At 41.4% G+C, this 21,748-nt stretch overlaps 2 protein-coding genes across 5 annotated transcripts in view; one reads left to right on the forward strand and one right to left on the reverse strand.

Annotated features, from left to right (window-relative positions):
- The window catches only part of LOC139166649 (interferon-induced GTP-binding protein Mx2-like), a 67,393-nt gene extending 54,911 nt beyond the window's left edge, over window positions 1-12,482 (forward strand). For both annotated transcript variants that reach the window (XM_070750476.1, XM_070750477.1), the window contains 2 exons: window positions 2,162-2,383; window positions 9,276-12,482. In XM_070750476.1, the coding sequence (XP_070606577.1) occupies window positions 2,162-2,383; window positions 9,276-9,506 (453 nt within the window). In that variant the 3' untranslated portion in view covers window positions 9,507-12,482. The remainder of the gene's footprint in view (window positions 1-2,161; window positions 2,384-9,275) is intronic.
- Window positions 12,483-13,419: 937 nt separating this feature from the next.
- Window positions 13,420-21,748, reverse strand: part of TMPRSS2 (transmembrane serine protease 2) — a 43,351-nt gene continuing 35,022 nt past the window's right edge. For all 3 annotated transcript variants that reach the window (XM_070750448.1, XM_070750449.1, XM_070750447.1), the window contains 3 exons: window positions 17,591-17,733; window positions 15,909-16,061; window positions 13,420-14,762 (listed from right to left, as the gene is read on the reverse strand). In XM_070750448.1, coding sequence (XP_070606549.1) covers window positions 14,751-14,762; window positions 15,909-16,061; window positions 17,591-17,733 — 308 coding nt within the window. In that variant the 3' untranslated portion in view covers window positions 13,420-14,750. The remainder of the gene's footprint in view (window positions 14,763-15,908; window positions 16,062-17,590; window positions 17,734-21,748) is intronic.

The following is a 21,748-nucleotide window of genomic DNA, read 5'->3' on the forward strand; positions in this document are numbered from 1 at the left end:
TCTCAAACCTTCTGAAAAGCATTGTGCTGGGGAAGTAACATATTTCTTAACCAGGGGGGAGCTGGGGAGCCCTTGCAGAGCAGTGCCGAGGATTTTAACTCGTTTTTCGCTGATAAAGTCGCTCAGATCCGGGCCGATCTCGACTCCAATTGTAAAACAGAGTCGACTGACAACGAGTGACTGGGGCACATACTTGTCCTCCTGTCTGGGAAGAGTTTGATCTGGTGACACCTGATGAAGTGGACAAGGCCATTGGAGCTGTGAGTTCCGCCACCTGTTTACTGGATCCGTGTCCCTCCTGGCTGGTTTCGGCCAGCAGGGAGGTGACACGGAGCTGGGCCCAGGAGATTACCAACGCTTCCTTGGGGAGGGGAGTTTTTCCAACACTCTATAAAGAAGCACTTGTGCGCCCCCTCCTCAAGAAGCCTTCCCTGGACCCAGCCGTACTTAATAACTATCGTCCAGTCTCCAACCTTCCCTTTATGGGGAAGGTTGTCGAGAAGGTGGTGGCACTCCAGCTCCAGCGGTCCTTGGAAGAAGCCGATTATCTAGGTCCCCAGCAGTCTGGTTTCAGGCCCGGTTACAGCACGGAAACCACTTTGGTCGCGTTGATGGATGATCTCTGGCGGGCCTGGGACAGGGGTTTATCCTCTGTCCTGGTGCTCCTTGACCTCTCAGCGGCTTTCGATACCATCGACCATGGTATCCTTCTGCGCCGGCTGGAGGGGCTGGGAGTGGGAGGCACTGTTCTTCAGTGGTTCTCCTCCTACCTCTCTGGCCGGTCGCAGTCGGTGTTAGTGGGGGGTCAGAGGTCGGCTCCGAGGTCTCTCCCTTGTGGGGTGCCTCAGGGGTCGGTCCTCTCCCCCCTGCTATTTAACATCTACATGAAACCGCTGGGTGAGATCATCCAAGGACATGGGGTGAGGTATCATCAATATGCTGATGATACCCAGCTTTACATCTCCACCCCATGCCCAGTCAACGAAGCGGTGGAAGTGATGTGCCGGTGCCTGGAGGCTGTTGGGGCCTGGATGGGTGTCAACAGACTCAAACTCAACCCGGATAAGACGGAGTGGCTGTGGGTTTTGCCTCCCAAGGACAATCCCATCTGTCCGTCCATTACCCTCGGGGGGGGGAATCATTGACCCCCTCAGAGAGGGTCCGCAACTTGGGCGTCCTCCTCAATCCACAGCTCACATTAGAAAACCATCTCTCAGCTGTGGCGAGGGGGGCGTTTGCCCAGGTTCGCCTGGTGCACCAGTTGCGGCCCTATCTGGACCGGGACTCATTGCTCACAGTCACTCATGCCCTCATCACCTCGATGTTCGACTACAGTAATGCTCTCTACATGGGGCTACCTTTGAAAAGTGTTCGGAAACTTCAGATCGTGCAGAATGCAGCTGCGAGAGCAGTCATGGGCTTACCTAGGTATGCCCATGTTTCACCATCACTCCGCAGTCTGCATTGGCTGCCGATCAATTTCCGGTCACAATTCAAAGTGTTGGTTATGACCTTTAAAGCCCTTCATGGCATCGGACCAGAATATTTCCGAGACCGCCTCCTGCCGCACGAATCCCAGCGACCGATTAGGTCCCACAGAGTGGGCCTTCTTCGGGTCCCGTCAACCAAACAATGTCGGTTGGCGGGCCCCAGGGGAAGAGCCTTCTCTGTGGTGGTACCGACTCTCTGGAACCAACTCCCCCCAGGGATTAGAACTGCCCCTACTCTTCCTGCCTTCCGTAAACTCCTTAAAACCCACGTTTGCCGTCAGGCATGGGGGAATTGAAACATCTCCCCCTGGGCATGTTTAATTTATACATGGTATGCTTGTGTGTGTGTCTGTTAGTATATGGGTTTTTTAAAAAAATCTTTAAATCTTTTAAACTTATTCGGATTATTTATGATTTGTTTTACTCTGTTGTGAGCCGTCCCGAGTCTTCGGAGAGGGGCGGCATACAAATCTAAATAATAAATAAATAATAAATAAATATTTAAATAAAAGTTGGGGATGGAGAAATACACATAAATTCTGGATGACTAAAAGTGATCCGCAAACCCCTATGATAAATTCTCTGTAAATCTAGCAAAAAAGGGGAAAAGGAACAATATCATCGTTGTAATCCCACAAATGTGGCAATCTCTGTTTGTTTTTGTTATGCAGAACAATATTGAACACTTGAAGCTTGCGCAAGAAGAGAAAGCAAAAGATATGATATTCAATCAGTTTAAACTTGAAAGTGTGGTATACTGCCAGGACACTGTTTATAGTAAAGATTTCCAAACAGTAAGAGCGACAAAAATCACTCCATCTTTTACTTTTAATGATCCTACAGAAAAGTGCTCAGTGGAGGAAATGATTTACCACATAACTGCCTACTATAAAGTAAGTTCAATACTTTGTGAGTGATTTCTCTCTATTTTTAAATTCCTTTTGCGTGTTTCATTTACTTAGCCATTAATAAGTACAATTTAGTAATTTTTAAAATACATCACCTTCCCTGAAGGTATATCTTTGGGTCTCAGAATTCAATACTTATTATTAAATCTATCACTGAAGTAAAAAGTATCTTTTTACCTTTATTAAGATATCCTTCTTTTACAAGTTTAAGTGAGGAAAAATGCAAAGGTTTCATAAATGTAATTGGGGTGCAGTATTTGCATGATCAAATAATTAGCACAGGTCTAAGCAGGGCTAGTAAATGTCATCTTAACAGGTCCATATGAATTGTATGACAACTTGTGGACATAGAAATATATTGGCATATAGACAGAAACACATATATACATTTACCATATGCACACATTATACTGATATAGAGTAGTATTAATTAAGAACAGTCTTGAGCCTCCTTGGGGCTGCAAAGACACAGGATCTCAGCTTTTGAAGCTCTCTTCAGGTTAAATTAATTTTTTATGCCATAATTTTTCCAGACACTAAAATGCAGAGTATATACAGTATGTGAAGAATAGAATAATTTGAACTATGGAAATAATTCTTCCTCTCTACTGTTGAGACTCCACTTGGAATGCTGTGTCAGGGATAGGTACCCGAGTTCAAAACAGACCATGTTGAATTAGAACGAGGTCAGAGAGGGCTACCAATACAGTGACATACCTGAAAATAAAGTTCTAGAGGCACATCAAATGATAGTTGGGTATGTTTACTCCCCCCACAAAAAACCCCCTATAGAAAAATGTAATATTTTTTAAGTATCTGAAGAATACTTTTGAAGACGAAAGGAGCTCTACAAAATTTATATCTATTATATTGTAAGAACAATTCATTCATTTATTTACCGTATTTTCCGGCGTATAAGACGACTTTTTAACCCCTGAAAATCTTTTCCAAAGTGGGGGGTCGTCTTATAGGCCGGATACTGCGCCCATTCCACAGCCGCGGGCGGGAGGAGGCCGGGAGCGGGATTGAGGGGGGGGGGAGCGGACCCGCGCTCACTTTCGGCTCCGGGGAAAGGAAAAAGCGCTGCTGTTGCTGCTGTCGCTGCCGCCTGAGGCGGCGGCACTCGAATCTGGCGTGGTGGAAAATCTGGAGGCAGGCAAAGATTTTCCACCACGCCAGATTCGAGTGCCGCCGCCTCAGGCGGCAGCGACAGCAGCAACAGCAGCGCGTTGATGAAGCCGGCGAGGGAGCTCCGGAATCGGTTGGCGCTCGCCCGACGCCTTGTTTTTTTATTTCCCCCTTTGGTTTCTCTTCACAGGCGGGAGTTCGGGAGGCAAGGGAGCGCTCGAGGAGACAGCGTCTTGCGGCATCGCTCAGCAACTTCTTTTTCCTTTCGGCGCCATAGCCATCCGCAGTCCCCGGAGCCGAAAGTGAGCGCGGGTCCGCTCCGCCCGCCCGCCCGGTTTGCAAGCGGCGGAGATCCCGGGCTGCTTGGCCGAGCGGGGCTTCCATTCAGGACGGGGGCAGGAGGGAGGGAGGGAAGGGAAACGCAGCCCTTTGCCTCAACCCGCGGGCTCCGGGGACTGCGGGTGGCTATGGAGCCGAAAGGAAAAAGAAGTTGCTGAGCGTCCCTTCGTCATAAACCCAACGGGAGGCGATGCCGCAAGACGCTGTCTCCTCGAGCGCTCCCTTGCCTCCCGAACTCCCGCCTCTGAAGATAAACCAAAGGGGGAAATAAAAAAACAAGGCGTCGGGCGAGCGCCAACCGATTCCGGAGCTCCCTCGCCGGCTTCATCGAAGCGCTGCTATTGCTGGACGACGCCACTCCCGCCGCCGGCTTTGCTGGGGTGGAGCGCCACTCCCGGCGGCAGGAACTGCGGGGGGTAGCCGGCATAACGAGCCCTTGCCACAGCTATCCGCCGCTTCTTTGTTCTCCGCCTTGCCTCCGCTACTCCCGCCGCCGCCTTTGCCTCTTGCCCGGCGGGGAGAGCAAAGGCGGCGGCGGGAATAGCGGAGGCGAGGCGGAGAAGAAAGAAGCGGCGGATAGCTGCAGCAAGAGCTTGTTAGCCGGAGCGTACGCCGGCTACCCCCCACAGTTCCTGCCACCGGGAAGCAGCCCCTTTACATTAGCGGTGGCTGCAACGGCACTGGCGATGCGGCCGCTAGCCGCTCCGAGCGGTGTGGGAACGCCCACCCCTCTCACAGTCCGGTCCCGGGCTGACAGTAAAGGGGCTGCTTCCCATCCTCCTGCCAGCTTGCTCAGAAGGAAACCTTCTGAGAAGGAGGATGGGAAGCAGCCCCTTTACTGTCATCCCGGGACCGGACTGTGAGAGGGGTGGGCGTTCCCACAGCGCTCGGAGCGGCTAGCGGCCGGATCACCAGCGCCGCTGTAGCCACCGTTGTGGGAGGAGCCTCAGAAAGAAAATAAGAGAGAACAAGAGAGAGAGAGAACAAGAGAGAGGGAGAGAGGTGATTCTTGAAGCATATGGTAAAAAGCACCCAAATAATAAGAAACACCCCCCCCCAGCCCACACCTGTGTTTGAAAAGAATAAAAGAGAAAAAAAACCCCAGCCCTCAACTGGTTTTGGAAATGATTCGAGTGTGTATACACACACACACACACACACACACGAAAGGGGGGGAGAGAGACAGGGATGGAAAAAGAGGAGAAGTGAGAGGGAGAAGGAATGAGGGAAAAAGGGAGGAAGAGAGAGAAATGAGAAACATGAGAGAGAAAAGGGGGAAAGACAGGAGAATAACCCAGAAATGAGACAGTGGTATAAATTTGAGGAGGGATGATTGATGATTGACTGTATTTATAAGGGGATGTTACATGGGATTGTATATATGAGGGGGTTATTTATGTGTGTGTGTGTGTGTGTGTGTGTGTGTGTGTATGTATGTATGTATTTATTTATTTATTAGATTTGTGTAATTTTGGTTGGTGGTGTGCCCCAGGATTTTGTAAATGTAAAAAATGTGCTGCGGCTCAAAAAAGGTTGAAAATCACTGCTCTAGCAGGTGGTAAATCAGCACTCCTTTTAACTGACAAGGGAGCCATTTCCCAGACTTTGATCATTTCCCCAGGTATTTTTGTACCTACTTGACCAACATTATTAGTGGTTGCAAAATTGAATGTTAAACTGGATGCATTTATTTCTGCCTGTTTGTATTTGTTCTTATGTTTAACCATTGAAAATGTACTTTTCCTCCAAAAAGAATCATCTTTCCATATTTCTTAGGCAACATTTTAAAATAACTTTAAAAGCTGAGGTCATATTATTCACCCTGCTCTGTATCATAGCACACTGCACAGTACTGAAAATTGGCAGGGTCACTAATTAAACCCGACAAGTTAAAATCTGTTTAAGTGACATTGCAAGAGGATAAAGACAGAAAGTGCGGAAAGAGGAAAAAATGGATGGGCTGTTTGGATTGCCATATCATGATATCACATACAGATTCTCATTCCATAATAGATTCTCACATAGGTGTCAGCATGCTGCATGTTAGACTGAAAGATACCTGCAGAATAGATGGTAGGAGAAAGAAAAATAGCCAGGTTCACCTTTTTGTGTTGACAAATTATGATGAGTTATAATAATAAACTTAATTGTGGTGAGGAGAAATATGAGAGGCAGACAAGACAGATAGACAGAGACATATGGAGAGATAGACAGAAGAGTGCTCCCACTTGGCTCTCTCTCTCTAAATAATTCATTCATAATTTTAACAATAAGATCTTCATCATTAGTAATTAAAATATTGTGTTATCATGTTCAGAAATGATTTTTTTCTCAATGCAAGTACATCATAGACCTAGACTCAGTCAGGTCTATGATGTACAGAAGAGGGGTAGTCTTATACGGCGAGTATATCTCAAATTCTATATTTTAACTGGAAAAGTTAGGGGGTCGTCTTATACGCCCAGTCGTCTTATACGCCGGAAAATACGGTATTTATTTATTTTATTTATTTTGTCAAATACACAATGAGGGTTTTAGTGGGTGTATGTGTATGTGTGTGTGTGTGTGTGTATATATATATATATATATATATATATATATATATATATATATACATACACACACACACACACACACACACACACACACAGAGTAAAATACATGATGAAGGTTATAGAAGAGATACTCATAGTAAAATATATCTAAGAAAGAATAGAAAAGGTATAGGAGATATAGGAGAGCAATAGGACAGGGGACGGAAGGCACTCTAGTGCACTTGTACTCATGTGAGTTTTGCACCATTTCTGTAAAATGGTGCTTATGCATAGCAATAGCACTTAGACTTATATAGCACTTCACATGACTTCACGACCTCCTCTAAGCAATTTACAGAGTCAGCATATTGTCCCCAACAATCTGTGTCCTCATTTTACCCACCTCAGAAGGATGGAAGACTCAGTCAACCTTGAGCTGGTGACACCTTAACTGCCAAATTGCTGACAGTCAGTGATCATCAGAAGTAGCCTGCACCATGGCTATCATTTATAAATAGAATTTATAATTGGGGGTTGGGGTTGGGGGGGTGTACTCTCTTTTCTGTACCCCCTAGGTATAGAAATATTGTTAAAAACAGCCCATATTTGCAATTTTGAAGCTGCAGGAGAAGGGCATTTTAGAGAGCATCTGCAAGAACATGGCCAGAAACTTACATGGAAAGGGGAAAAAATAAAAGTAGATAATGAACTTATGGCACAGGAATTCTACGAAAAATTAATAGCGGAAGAGAGGGTAGAAATAGAAAGTCAAAAAGAAGCAGAAGAACCACTAGATAGTGGGAAAGAAGGAACCTCTAAAGATAAAGAACAGGAGGAAGAAAGAATATTAACAAGAGCACAGAAAGAAAACAGGACAAACAGAAGACAAATAAGAAAATAAAGGGGGATGGGAACAGAAATTAAGTTAATCTCAATTAATGTAAATGGTTTAAATTCATTTATTAAAAGAAATAGTATATTCAATAAATTACAAAAACAAAATTTAGATATTGTTTGTCTACAGGAAGTACATATTCCACAAAAAAAACAAAAAGCAATCAGAAACTTTCATTTAACTTGCTGTTCTCTATTAAAGAGCTGAATATGGGAGAGTATAGGCAGTCATTAATTTATGACCACAACTGTGTCATTAAGCGAGGCAGTTGTTAAGTGATCTATGACCACAATTTCTGCTTTTAAGTGAGGCAAATATTAAGTGACTCACGCCCAATTTTATGACTTTTGCTATGATTGTTAAGCAAATCACTGTGGTCATTAAATGAATCTGGCTTCACCTATTGACTGCTTGCCAAAAGCTAGCTGGGAATGTCACAAATCATCATCATTATTAGCATCCTTCAATCTCGAAAGACTATGGTATTGTACTCTGGAAAGTTCCTAAAACAGCCTCTAGTGTGTCTAAAAAGGCCAATCCAAGAGTGGCAATCCCTTCCACACTGAGGGAAGATCCATTCAGTCCCCTATCTGCCCCTGGATTTTGCTGGCTCTTGGACTGCCTCTTTGCTTCAGCTTGCCGAACACGTGTCTCCTCGAAATGAAGTGGCCATGCTGCGTCTTTAGCCTCCAGGCTGAACGATCAGAGGTCAAGGATTCCCAGCTGTTAATGTCCATTCCCAAAGCCTTTAAATCCCTCTTACAGATATCCTTATATCGCAGCTGTGGTTTCCCTCTGGGGGAGCTTTCCCTGCATTAATTCTCACATGCCCAAGCCAGCATAGACGTCTCTGTTTCAATAGTGTATCCATGGTAGAAACTCCAGCAAATTCCAAGAATTTGGAACAGTGGTCCCCAAACTACGGCCCGTAGGCCACATGCGGCCCGCTGAGGCCATTTATCTGGCCCGCGGGTCTTTTCCAAGGCCGCACTGGAAAAGCAGTGAGAATGTCCCCCTCAATCTCATCTCACCCGAGGTAAAGTAAGGCTTGCCGAAAGCCGAGCTGGGCACAACACACACACATACACGCACACACCCGCCTCTTCCTCTTTGAGTTACTAGCTCCTGTTTTATGAATGGGGATTGAATGGGAGTCTGGGGTCGGAGGGTGGAGGCTTGTTGGGTGAGTCCTCCGCGGGGAGAGAAGAGGGAGGGTGAAAGAGGGAAAAGAAAGAGAGAGAAGTGGAGAGAAAGAAAAGGGAAAGAGAATGAAAAGAGCAAGGGAAAGATAAGTGGAGAGGAAGGAATGGAGGAGGGAAGGGAGGGAGGGAAGGAAGGGGGAGAAAGAGAGGGAGAAAGGGAGGGAGGGAGGGAGGAAGAGAGATAGCAAGAGAGAGAGTGAGAAAGAGACAGAGAGCAAGAGACAGATAGAAAGCAAGAGAGAGAGAGAGAAAGTGAGTGAGTGAGAGAGAAAGAAATAAGGTATGTGCAGTGTGCATAGGAATCTGTTCGTAGGTTGTTTTATAGTCCGGCCCTCCAACATTCTGAGGGACAGTGAACTTGGCCCCCTGTGTAAAAAGTTTGGGGACCCCTGATTTGGAACTTTGTCATGGAACATCACATTATATGACCCTGGGACATTACAATTGTTGTAAAGAAAAGCCAAATTTTGATCACATGACAATGAGGGTGCTGGGTTGGTTGTCTGAGGATTTTTTCAGTGCCGTTGAATGTTTGAATGGCCACTAAACAAATGGTTATAAATTGTATACTAAACAAAAGGCTGTATTTTCCAGCAGGGGTGTGTGGTGGTGGTGGTAGTAGGTATCTTCCACCAGAAACAGTTTGATTTTCATTTTGTGATAGGGTACAAATTCACAGGGGATAAGGTTAAGATAAACCTTAACATATGGGATATTAACATGTCTTCAGGCTTTTATATTACCCTGGTATAATTTTTCTCCCTTAACTTTGCTTTCAGAGCGTAAAAATCCGGCTTGGTGCTCAGATTCCTATGATCATACAGTTATACCTGTTCAGGGATTTTGCTGAGCGGTTACAGAATGCAATGATGCAAGTTTTACAAAGTGGAGATGAGTTGGAAGTTCTCTTTCATGAGGGAAAGGATGTGGTGAACATAAGGAATTCTTTAAAAGAAAGAATTAGACGACTTCATAAAGCTCGACTACTTTTGAAAACGTTCTTTATTTAAATAGGATGGGTAACATTTCTGTATGAAAACTTCTGGTAGCAGCTCTGCTTCTGTTAGATGAGTGTATTAAGTATATTTGTAACTTATGGTTAGCATTTGTAAAATTATTGTGATGCTGCTGAACTTCAATAGTGCATTTAGAACCACAATTGGCTAAGAAAACTGAAGAGAATTAGAATTTGTATTTGCCACTTTACATGCACATTATATTTACTGTGGACGTTTCCCTGCCATTGAGTCAAAATGTTCTGTCTATGTACTACAATTATACAGTGGTATCTCTACTTACGAACTTAATTCATTCCATGACCAGGTTCTTAAGTAGAAAAGTTTGTAAGAAGAAGCAATTTTTCCCATAGGAATCAATGTAAAAGCAAATAATGCATGCATTGGGGAAACCACAGGGAGGGTGGAGGCCGTTTCCTCCTGGGAGATTCCTAGAGAGGCCCCACAGAGGCTTCTCCCTGCCTTTTCCAGCCCTGTTTCCTCCCAGGAGATTCCTAGAGGCCCCATGGAGGCTTCTCCCCGCCTTTTCCAACTGTTTTGCCCCAGGAGATTCCTAGAGAGGTCCCACAGAGGCTTCTCCCCACCTTTTCCGACACTGTTTTCCCCCAGGAGATTCCTAGAGAGGCCTCCACGGAGAATTCACTTTGCATTTTCTGGCCCCGTTTCCTCCCAGGAGTTTCCTAGAGAGGCCCCAAGGAGGCTTCTCCCTACCTTTTCCAAACCTGTTTCTACCCAGGAGATTCCTAGAGAAGCCCCACGGAGGCTTCTCCCTGTCTTTTCTGGTTACAGTTATCAGAGGCTCGGGTTTGTAAGTGGAAAATGGTTCTTGAGAAGAGGCAATTTTTTTTTGAACACCCGGTTTTTATCTAGAAAAGTTTGTAAGTAGAGGCATTCTTAAGTTGAGGTACCACTGTATTAGCATAATGTCCACTATCTCCAATGTCAATGCCTATTCTTGTCTTTATGTTCAAAACAGCAGAAATAACTTCCTTCCCCCAGTTCCAAGGTTGTAGGAGGTAAAGAATAACACAATCTTCAGCACACTCCCATAATTTTTACACTCTCCTGTGTAGTCTATACATTGTATTGTAACCTGAGCTGAAGAAATGTTAGAGGGAGAGAGAACTAAATCATAAACTATTTAGGGTTTCTCATCTTTTTTCTTTATATAGGCAACAAATATTGATAAGCTGCTTCATGTAAAGAGATGATACAGAAATGGGGTGAAGGAAAGGTATTGGTTCCATCATTCAATTTTGGAACAGCCTCCCACTTCAAATCCAAAATGCCCCACCTTTGTAGCCTTCCTGAAGCATTAGTTAGTTCGGAGGAGTTGAACAAGGAGGTTGATGTGATAGCTAGTAAAAAGGGTTCATTTTATTTTATTCTGCTTTATTGTGAGCCACCTAGGGTCACTATGTAAGGCAGATGGCCATATAAGTAGTTTAAATAAATAAAACCTTTAACCCAACCATTTAAATGATTTGTTATGCTAGTTAACCACTATGTCATTTCACATTTATCAAGTTCTGGAAAATTGATTACTTTATGAACCACTGTGTTCTACCATTTTAGGACAGAGTAGCAGAAAGGCAGCAGGTAATGCCCACCTGAGACTGAAGGGAACTTGGCGTGTCTATTACCTGAAAGGGCAGTTAGTATCTCTATGGTACTATGCCACTGCTCATCTCTACGTGATGACTGGTGAAGCATAGCATGTTACATACCCCAGGAGAAAATGCTACTTTAACACTGGTATAGCTAAGAATGTCTCAACTCTGACTCACTCTGGTATTGGGACTAATCGAAGACAATATCATGAGGGGAAAGCACATTGCTGTAGGCTGTAGCAGATACAGAGGCTAAATATAGGCTAAGCAGATCAAAAAGGTTCAGGTGAAATAATGGCGTGTAATAATCCTATTGACTTCAGTGGATCCTATCAGTATTCACATGTAGGAGTTTAAGTTACACTTGATTAGCAACAATATAATTCTAGATATACAGTGTTCCCTCGTAATAAAAAATTTCAGATGTTTCAGTGCCCTCTTCAGGTTGCTTGTATTGTATGTCATCCTAGCTCTAGTGCCACTTTGTACCTCTGATATCTCATTGCAAAAACTATATGGAATGACATTTAAACTTCATTACTCTCTTCGTGTAATGAATATAATGAAAATTTATCATGGGACAAAACATTACACAGAATTCAGTGACAAAAATCACAGATTGACATTACAAGAGATGTGCTTGGAGACATATGAACATTCCAGCTCAAACTTATTTGTAATTTGAATTGTTATTCTAATGAGCATTCTAGTAAGATCTGCAACATACTTCCACCAAAGATATTACCTGGAGGTAAACAATTTCTTGCATGAAATGTGTTTATTCCAGTAAAAATAAAACTTGTACATTCATCTCATTTAAAGTTACATTTAGAAGAGCAAAAATAAATTGCACTATGTTGAAATTGTGGAGACTTTGTAATATGCTTTGCAATCCTGAACAGTCTGCAAATTAGAATAGTGGTATACATATTGGTTATTCTCAACCTACGGTTTAGAGACCCCTGGGGGGCCATGATGTCATCATGGGTCGGCAAACTTGAAAAAAATGTTGATTTAAATCTTAAGTCTTGGGGGCAGCATACCCATGGTCCATGGCCACCAAAGGGTATTTAAAGGGTGACAGGTTGAGAACCACTGGTGTATATAATTTAGCATAGTAAAAACACAGCCAGAGGTAGTCAATTTATATGACAATAAAGCAGAATTAAATAATAGTGTAATGGGTTTGCATACTTTATTGCTTTATGTGCATGTGTAACTCATGTAACCAGTCAGCAATTATTTTTTCCTGTAGTAAATCGTATAAAAATATTATTAGATTAGATTTGTATGCCACCCCTCTCTGTAGACTTGGGGCTGCCTGATTTCAATATAGAAATAAAGTTTTGTCTTCCTTCAATCTTGTGTGGACATTGATTTCTTCATAGGTTCCCCTAACTGGCCAGGCTTTTGGCCAATTGGGAATATGCACAATTTTCCTTCATATCTCCCAGCTGAATGTGGAGAATTGGAGTAGGAAATGCACATGTAACATGTATCAACCCAACACGTGTTGAAGCAAAGGAGGAACATAATCAAAACAGATACAGGAACTATAAATTTTGTGGCCAGTATGAGTTTGTGGACTTGACAGGGCTTGTAAATTGGAGCTACACAGTGGCTAGAAGCCCTGTCTGTGGCTGCTTTGTAATTAGCTTTAATTAAGTCATTTCCTCTCAACTATCCCACCCTGTTCAAATCTGCAATCTGAGAATAGTAACACTAAGCAAATGGCAACCAGGGAATTTTAAGTGGCAACCAAGGAGATGACATTTCTTTAATGAAGCTCTAGAGTCATAGAACATCCTCCCTGGGTAATTAAGATGTTTTTATCTTTAACACAATGTCAGAACCCTTTATCTGAATATTTACTGAAGGAATAGTGTACATTCTGGTTTGATATTTTTACCTCATTTTACTATAATATCTATTTTTAAAACTTTTGTTTATGTGAGAATCAAATATAAATAATACTTGGATTTTAATAGAATAGCAAGAACTTTCAAATATTCATTCATTCATTTTGTATAGCCACCCATTTCAGCCAATGATCCTATATGGCTTACAATTACTTTAATGGTTCTAACTGTAATAATAACAAAGATGTAGTAGACAGACAGACACAGATAGATTACATAGTTTTTTAGCAATAGGTTCAACCCTGCCCCTTTTGTGACATCACTCTCCCTGCCCACTTCTCAGTCATTTCAGGGAATATCAACACTACATCTGAAGAAAGAAAAGGAAGGAAGGAAGGAAGGAAGGAAGGAAGGAAGTAAAGACTACGAAGTCAATGCTGTATTTGTAAAACATTTATTTTTCAAATACTTAGTAGATGAGACAAAGAATGGTGTGCTTCATTCTTGAAACTTGAACAAATCCAAACATTTACTAACTGAAATTGTAGTGATCATTAATAATTATGCATGTTTTACATTGATGTCACTTTACTGAAATACATTTAAAGTTTTCAATAACCATTTCAATGGCACTTCATTGCATAAAAGTATTGCACTGGCAAAACTTGAAGTGAATTTTCCCACCAACAGATATATTTTAAAAAGTGCATTTCAATAGCAGCATAATTAGTTATGTCCAAATCAGAACTCATAGAATTAAAATTTTACTGCTGCAATGGCAGCTTTAATTAACTTGACATCCTCTTAACATGCCGATGATTGGTAATTATATTAATCACTTTTTTAATTTAAAAACTTAGCTACTGCAAATAGGATTTTAAAGAAAATAAAACGGGACCAATGAATTTTCATAACCCATTCCAATTTTGTTACCGTTTTACAAAATGAGGTAGAACTGCCAGATTCAATTCAGTATATAGTGCACCTTCACAAAATAACTTTCTATTCTTTGCTGTTGTTTTCAGGTTCAGCAGCTGAGGACCTATTTAGCACATTCAGCTACCACAGCAGAAGCAAAATTATTGACATTTTAGAATACTTATTTTGTTCATTCTGCATCAAACATATGTGCCTAGAAATTAATATTTCTGTTTTCTAGAATAAACTGATATTGAATCTGCCCACACATTTTGGAAGACATATATTATTGTTTCAGGATCATTAACACCTATGGGAGAATAAAAATAATGAATACTTGAATAAAAAAGATGCATAGTAACATTCATAAGAAAAATCTTTCACACCTTATATTAAAATGTTCATGTGGTTCTGTCTCGCTTTAAAAAAATTGGGCCATCCAGCAGCCCAACATTAATATCCTAAATATTAAACATCATTTATAAAATATTGAGGTGCTGCATTTGATTTCAAAAGCAAAAACATAATTTATAATTTACAAACATTATTTATAACTTTAAAATGAATGCCAACTGGTAGAGAATCTTCAGAAATAAAGGAAACCAATAACTAGTTGGTAAAAAGAATATGTTTGCCCTTGATTGTTAATACCAGATTCAAGAAATCAGGTTCTTCAACTGCTTGATATGAAACGAGGCAATGCAAATGGAACCAGCTTCCAAACATTCCCATTACAGTCTGCACATGAAGTGTTAAGGACTCAAGTTCATTTTTGAAAGCACAAGCAAGGATTTACAAGGAACCAAAGGATGTGTTCCAGCCTTGATTTAAGTCAATCAAAGGAAGCAGTATCATCTGTGTGCCTGTTAAAAAATGCAAACAAAGAATTATGTTTAAGAGATTCCAAAATAGTCAGTTTCAGATTGGGGACATATTCAAGGAGACAATTGGAATTTAATAAAGTCAATGAATATCCAGCAAAATGAAGTGTCTTTTATATCCAGCCTTGGATGAATGAACACAGAGCCATTATTTCAACAACACATGCCAGAAGACCCATATGTCATAGAGGTGGCCATATTTAATTCTAGAGTGAAAGGAAAAATGCTAACATTTTAATGCATTTAATATACAAGCGTTTACTATATTTCCCACAATACACCAAAAAACAAGTTACCGATATAGGCATAGCATGAGACACCTAACTATGCAAGAACAGAATGGGAGGCTATAAAGCCTGGGAAAGAGTAGCCAGACTTAGGCACCCAAACTAAGTTCTAATTTTTGGTTAAGGAAAGTTGGCAGATAATTCTCTTGATCTTTTCCTCTGATGAGAAAGACCACTAAGGATAAGGCAAGCAGCTGTACAAATTAAAAATATCTTCCTCTAGGCCAGCGTTTTGCACTGCCAAGTTTAAGATACTGTATGTGGATGCAGATCTTCTGGTTAATTATGTCATACAGTGATACCTCATCTTACGAACCCCTCGTCATACGAACTTTTTGAGATACAAACCCGGGGTTTAAGATTTTTTTGCCTCTTCTTCCGAACTATTTTCACCTTACGAACCCAAGCTGCCGCCGCTGGGATACCCCACCTCCTGACTTCCATTGTCAGCCGAAGGCTCCCCTCATTGGGAAACCCCACCTGTGGACTTGCATTGTCAGTGAAGCGCCCGTTTTTGTGCTGCTGGGATTCGCCTGAGGCTCCCCTCCATGGGAAACCCCTCCTGCGGACTTCCATGTTTTTGTGATGCTGCAGGAAAATCCCAGCAGGGGAATCCCAGCAGCGCAAAAACGGGTGCTTCGCTGGCAAAAGGGGTGAGATTTGGGCTTGCACACATTAATTGCTTTTCCATTGATTCCTATAGGAAACATTGTTTCGTCTTACGAACTTTTCACCTTACGAACCTCATCCCGGAACCAATTAAGTTCGTAAGACAAAGTATCACTGTACTTAAGAACCATGAAAAGCATGTTATATGCTCTACCACATATTAGAAAGTTACCTGCATGTTTCGGTAAATCCATTCTGTGAACATAGTAATGTTACCATAAACTCCAGGTTTAAATTGAGTTGCACAGCCTGTTCCCCAACTTGTGTCACCCACTAGCCACCAAAGCGAATTGGTCATGGTTACCAATGGACCACCACTATCACCCTAAAACAAAACACAACACATAAATGTAGTATTTCTGCTTCAATGAATTGAATAAATATATCTGAGGAAGTATATAAGAATCTGAAAACTATCTCTAACTAAAATATTACAAAGTAAAAAGCATTTACTGTTCTGCCGGCGTGTCTCAACCGCCCGTAATTATAGGGTAATTAGTCCAGGAAGACACACACCACACGATAAAAGGAAAACCCAAAAGTTTTTATAAACAGAAAAACAGAAACAGCTCCCTTTTTAAATGTCAAAGGGATTTTCTGGTACACACAAGGCAGAGGTTAAATGCAGTCCAATTGCTCACCCAATAACTGGGAAATTGAGTCCAATTCTAAAGTCCAGAGAGTACACACACACAATCCTGGACAGCAAAAACCATGATCTTGACGAAACAATGAATCAGATAAACTGCCATAAGGCTAAAACACCAGGCTGCACTTTTATCTGTAGCACTAATTATAGCAGCCCCACCCAACCACAGGTGGCCTCATTTTCTCTTGTAATAATCCTTTAGTTGTTGTCTCCTATGCATCACTCTACGCATGGATGTGTCATTAATTCTTGTTCAGAATCCAGGGATGATACAGATGACTGATCTCCTCCTTGGCTGTCTGCCAAACTCCCCTCTTCCCTGTCACTCACACTTCCTTGGTCAGAGGAGATTTCGTCGGCAGATTCTACTGGGAGCAAAACATGCCTGCAGCATGTGGATGTCTCCCCCACCTCCACCTCCAAATTCCTTGGGGCAGGAGCTGGGCCAGAGCTAACCACAACATTTATCAAAGGAGAATGGGTATGTATAATAAATGGATATGTATAATAAAAAGCTATCTCCTTTACCTTAAGATAAAGACTGCATGGAATGCAAAATAAACGACTGATGAAATTAAGATATATTAATAGATTATCAGGTGCAAGTTTCTAATCTGAGGTGGCTGAGCCTGCAGTCTTTTAGTTTAGTTTAGTTTATTTAGATTTGTATGCCGCCCCTCTCCGAAGACTCGGGGCGGCATATAAATATAAATAAGTAAACAAATCTAAATAAGTAAACATTTCTACAAGTAAATATTTCTACTGTAAATTGCTGAAAAACTTTTGTAGAATAACATGTTGCAAGAGGTCTTGCCTCCAAATAATTTACAATAAAAAAGCAAGATATAGACAGGAAGCTATAAAGAGGGTGAGAAATATGTTTTATAGTAGCATCCATTATACTATTATTTATTATTTTTGAAGTAAGCATTCTCTTAATTGTATTAGCTGTAACTCTTAAGGCATCCTTACTTCCTCAGCTCAGTATGATCACTATGAGGCTGGAGCAGGAATTACAAGATACCCAGAGATAACAGACAGTAGCAATAAGAAAATTGTTACATGGATTGTTTTTAAAGTTTTCCTAATGTTCTAAGAATAGTAGCATTCCCATTTTTTATTAATGGCTACCTATTCTGAACTGTCTTATCCCACTATATGCTTTTGCAAACTAATATTAAAGTGCTTCACATTTCATAAGTTACCTGACAAGAATCCACCTGTCCTTCTAAGTAGCCAGCACATATCATGGTAGGCAAAACAATTCCATTATAGATATATTTCCCATTACATACAAAAGAGTCTATCAGAGGTACAGTTGCTGCATTCAGTTCCTTTGAAGTATTACCTAAAGATGGAGAAAGATCCAAGAATTACACATGAAAAAGCAAATATTAAATTTTCACACAAAACTATCCACAATAATGAAAAGTTCCTGGGCAAGGCATATCTTGTTTTAATTTTTCTTATATATTTTATTGTTGTACTTTTTAGCACATCGTCATTTTTTTAAAAGCATAGTTGTTGTTTTTTGTTTCCCCCCCACAAATTTTGCATCCATAAATACAGTGATACCTTGTCTTATGAACTTAATTGGTTCCAGGACAAGGTTCGTAAGGTGAAAAGTTTGTAAGATGAAACAATGTTTCCCACAGGAATCAATGGAAAAGCGATTAATGCGTACAAGCCCAAAACTCACCCCTTTTGCCAGCCGAAGCGCCCGTTTTTGCGCTGCTGGGATTCCCCTGAGGCTCCCATCCACGGAAAACCCCACCTCTGAACTTCCATATTTTTGCGTTGCTGCAGGGGAATCCCAGCAGCACAAAAATGGGCGCTTTGCTGTCAATGGAAGTCCAGAGGTGGGGTTTCCCAGCGAGGGGAGCCTTCGGCTGGCAACGGAAGTCTGGAGACGGGGCATCCCAGCGGTGGCGGCTTGGGTTCATAAGGTGAACATAGTTTGGAAGAGGAGGCAAAAAAATCTTAAACCCCGGGTTTGTATCTCGAAAAGTTCTTATGACGAGGGGTCCGTAAGATGAGGTATCACTCTATACTATATCAAAACATTACATACTTATACATCTATTCAAAATGCCATAAACAAATCTCAATTTGCAACTTTTATATTTTTATCTCCTATTTTCCTTCTATATTTCATATTACTCCCCTCCCTCTATCTCCTCTCTTCCCTCTCCCTTCTTTCTCCCTCTCTCCCTCTCCCTCAGATGTGCTTTCCCCTTTCCCCTTCCCCTTGCTTCCTTGCTTCCCCTCTTCCCTGCCTCTTTTCCCTTTCTTTCGACTTCCTCTACCTCTCTCTTGTCCTTCCCTGAGTACTTTTCATCCTAATCCATTATGTGGTTAATAGACAAGCAATCCAAAACTCTGACTTCATTCCAACATTCTTAAACTTACACCTTTCCTTTATCCAGATTTAAATATATAATATATTCTTCTATATATATATAATACCTAGCATTCTTCTATATATATATAATACCTAGCATTATGTAATGCTGCCTCCTTACCTCCTATTTTTGTTGACTGGATCTACCATCCTTTAATTTTCAATTTAAAGAAATGGGGGAGGGGGGGACATGAGGAGGCTGTGAGAGCCTGTATCTCAACTTCCAGGGCACCCCACTCCCAACAGTGTTCCCTCTAATTTTTTTTTGGGGGGGGGGTGGAAAAGTATAGTGTCTGAGCGGCAGATCTAAATAAATAAGTAAGTAAGTAAGTAAGTAAGTAAGTAAGTAAGTAAACAAACAAACAAACAAACAAAAAACCCACCCTGTTTTGCCTCAGAGAATTTCAAAATAAAATACTGTACTGTGTGTCTATAACAGTGAGCTCATAATAGGGCAACTCTATCAATATCCTTACTCCCATTCTTTTTCTCTCTTCCTTACTCCCATTCTTTTTCTTTCTCTTTTCCTTCCTCTCTTTTTTCTATCTGTTTCTCTCTCTTCCTCTCTTCCTCTCTCTCTCCTTCCCTCTCACTCTTTCCCTCTCGGCTTCTGGGCAGGTTTGGAAAACTCTGAGTTGATGATGATTTTTAAGTGAGCGATTGCTCACTGCTCAGCTTACAGGGAACTATGACTCCCAATGGTTATTCCACCAGCCCCCTTTTTGTTAGGTTTCCAGGACTCCTGACTCGCATTTCCCACCCCTTGCCTTCCCTTGAGAGAGGGGGAAGCCTTAAAGAAATTGGGGGGGGGGAATGAGGAGGCTGTTAGAACCTGTATCTCAACTTCCAGGACTCCCCACTCCCAATGATTATTCCACCAGCCCCCTTTTTGTTAGGTTCCCAGGACTCCTGACTCGCATTTCAGTTCGTTCCTTCCCTGCCAGCGCTTGGATCAACTGCAGGGAAAATGTACGTAGCAGAGCTGAGAGGAGGGTAGGAGAGCTGGCCACCCCTTGTCTTCCCTTGCGAGAGAGGAGGGGAGCCTTAAATAAACGGGGGTGGGGGAATGAGGAGGCTGTGAGAGCCTGTATCTTAACTTCCTCGCGAAGTTTTTAGGGAACTAAACAATCGCGCAGCCCCAAACCTGATGGAAGAAACGTGCCCCCCCCCGCCATCCTCAGAGCCCACATTGCTCCAGTTTTGCTCTTCTTTAGTTGACAGACTGACCTCCCCCTACACCGGGTTTCCATCGCCTGCGCTTTGCTGAGGACCGGAGCTTGGAGGCTTGGTCCCTGTGAGCAAAGGGGAAGTAAAGGAGCCTCCCCCCCTGTTCTCTACCAGCATTCAGGGACCCCCACGCACAGAGCAGAGAGAGAGCCAGGGAGCCTTGTCTGAAGCCGAAGTTCCAGATTCCCCTTTCATGCCACCTCCGAAAACACTTTCAAGGAGGGTGGAAGGTCCCTCCACAGCCTCTGCTCTGTTCCCCTTGCCTCCTCCACCTGTCCCTGAACAAGGATCAGACAGCGGTCATAAGGCAAAAGGGGCGATTTTTGGGCTTGCACGCATTGTTCGCTTTTCCATTGATTCCTATGGGAAACATTCTTTTATCTTACGAACTTTTCACCTTGCGAACCTCGTCCCAGAACCAATTAAGTTCGTAAGATGGGGTACCACTGTATTTCATTTCACTTCTTATCTTTGTTCCCCAAAACTTAATTCAAACCAATATGTAAATTATATAATCTTATGTAAAAACCTTTAAAAGTAATAATAATAATTCAAATCAACATGTACCTTATAAAGAACCTCTTAACAAGATAATTATGTTAATTAATTGTACATACTTATACATTATTAGCATGATTAGATATAGCACAATAATTTTAAAGAAAAAATCTAATAATATTTAGCCATCAATCATACATGCTCTTTTGGTTTCTCATAAATTCTACTTCTCATAAATTTTACCTTTCCAACTCCTCTTAACTTTTTCTTTCTTTTGTTTTTACACCAATTATTTTTTTCTCCAAATTCTTTTCCTTTCTTTATATACATATTATTTTCATTAATCTGCTCTCAATTTCTCCTAATCTCTTCTCCCTATTATCCCTCTTACTTTTAAATTGTTTCCTCTGATACCAATACTCTCCTCTTGATCTTTTCACATCATTGTAAATCCCAGTGAAATCATCAGTTTATTAGTTTAGATTCTCTTTTCATTTTCCATATCACTATAAATCCCACTGTAATCATCAATCTGTTTGTGATTTTCAATTCTCCTTTTTTTCTTATCACTGTAGATCCCAATGCAATGATCAATCTGTTTTGTCTTTTCTGTTCTCTTTTCATATGTAGAGTCTCCTTGGTTTTCATTTTTTTCATTTTCATTTCCCACCATTGTATATTCTAGATATTCCTTATAGTCCAACTTCATTTCTACTTCCTTTTCATCTCTGGCTTCCAAAGGAGACAGTTTATTATATCTTCATAAAAGTATTTTAACATCTCAATCAATTCTTACTAGATACACGCCTCCATGTTGTCAATTCACAAAGTAAGCTTAAATCCATATAATCCCTTTGTATTGCCATCCAATCCAATCCAAAATTCTGTTATCTTCTTTCACCAAAACAGTACACCATCAAGCAAAATAGCAAAACATGCACTGCTTTAAAGTTCTTTCAGGCTTCTAGTTATACTCACGAGCAAGATCAGTCTCCAGTTGTCAGCAGATTCAAAATTTTCTAGAGTCTGTTGCAATAATTTCTTTTAACCAGCAGATGGTGCTGTCACTTTTAAAAATAAGAATCTCCGTATTTTAAATCCACTTGTAATGTTTTAAAACATATTTTCTTCAAACTCTTATTCTTATTCTTTTTCAGTCTTTTTAACTCCTACCAAATCCAATTGTAAAAATATCATCAAGTTCAGGTTTTAGAACTTGTTCCTTTAAACCTCTCTA

This window comes from Erythrolamprus reginae, chromosome 4 (genome assembly GCF_031021105.1).
Source record: "Erythrolamprus reginae isolate rEryReg1 chromosome 4, rEryReg1.hap1, whole genome shotgun sequence".
Taxonomy (NCBI): Eukaryota; Metazoa; Chordata; class Lepidosauria; order Squamata; family Dipsadidae; genus Erythrolamprus; species Erythrolamprus reginae.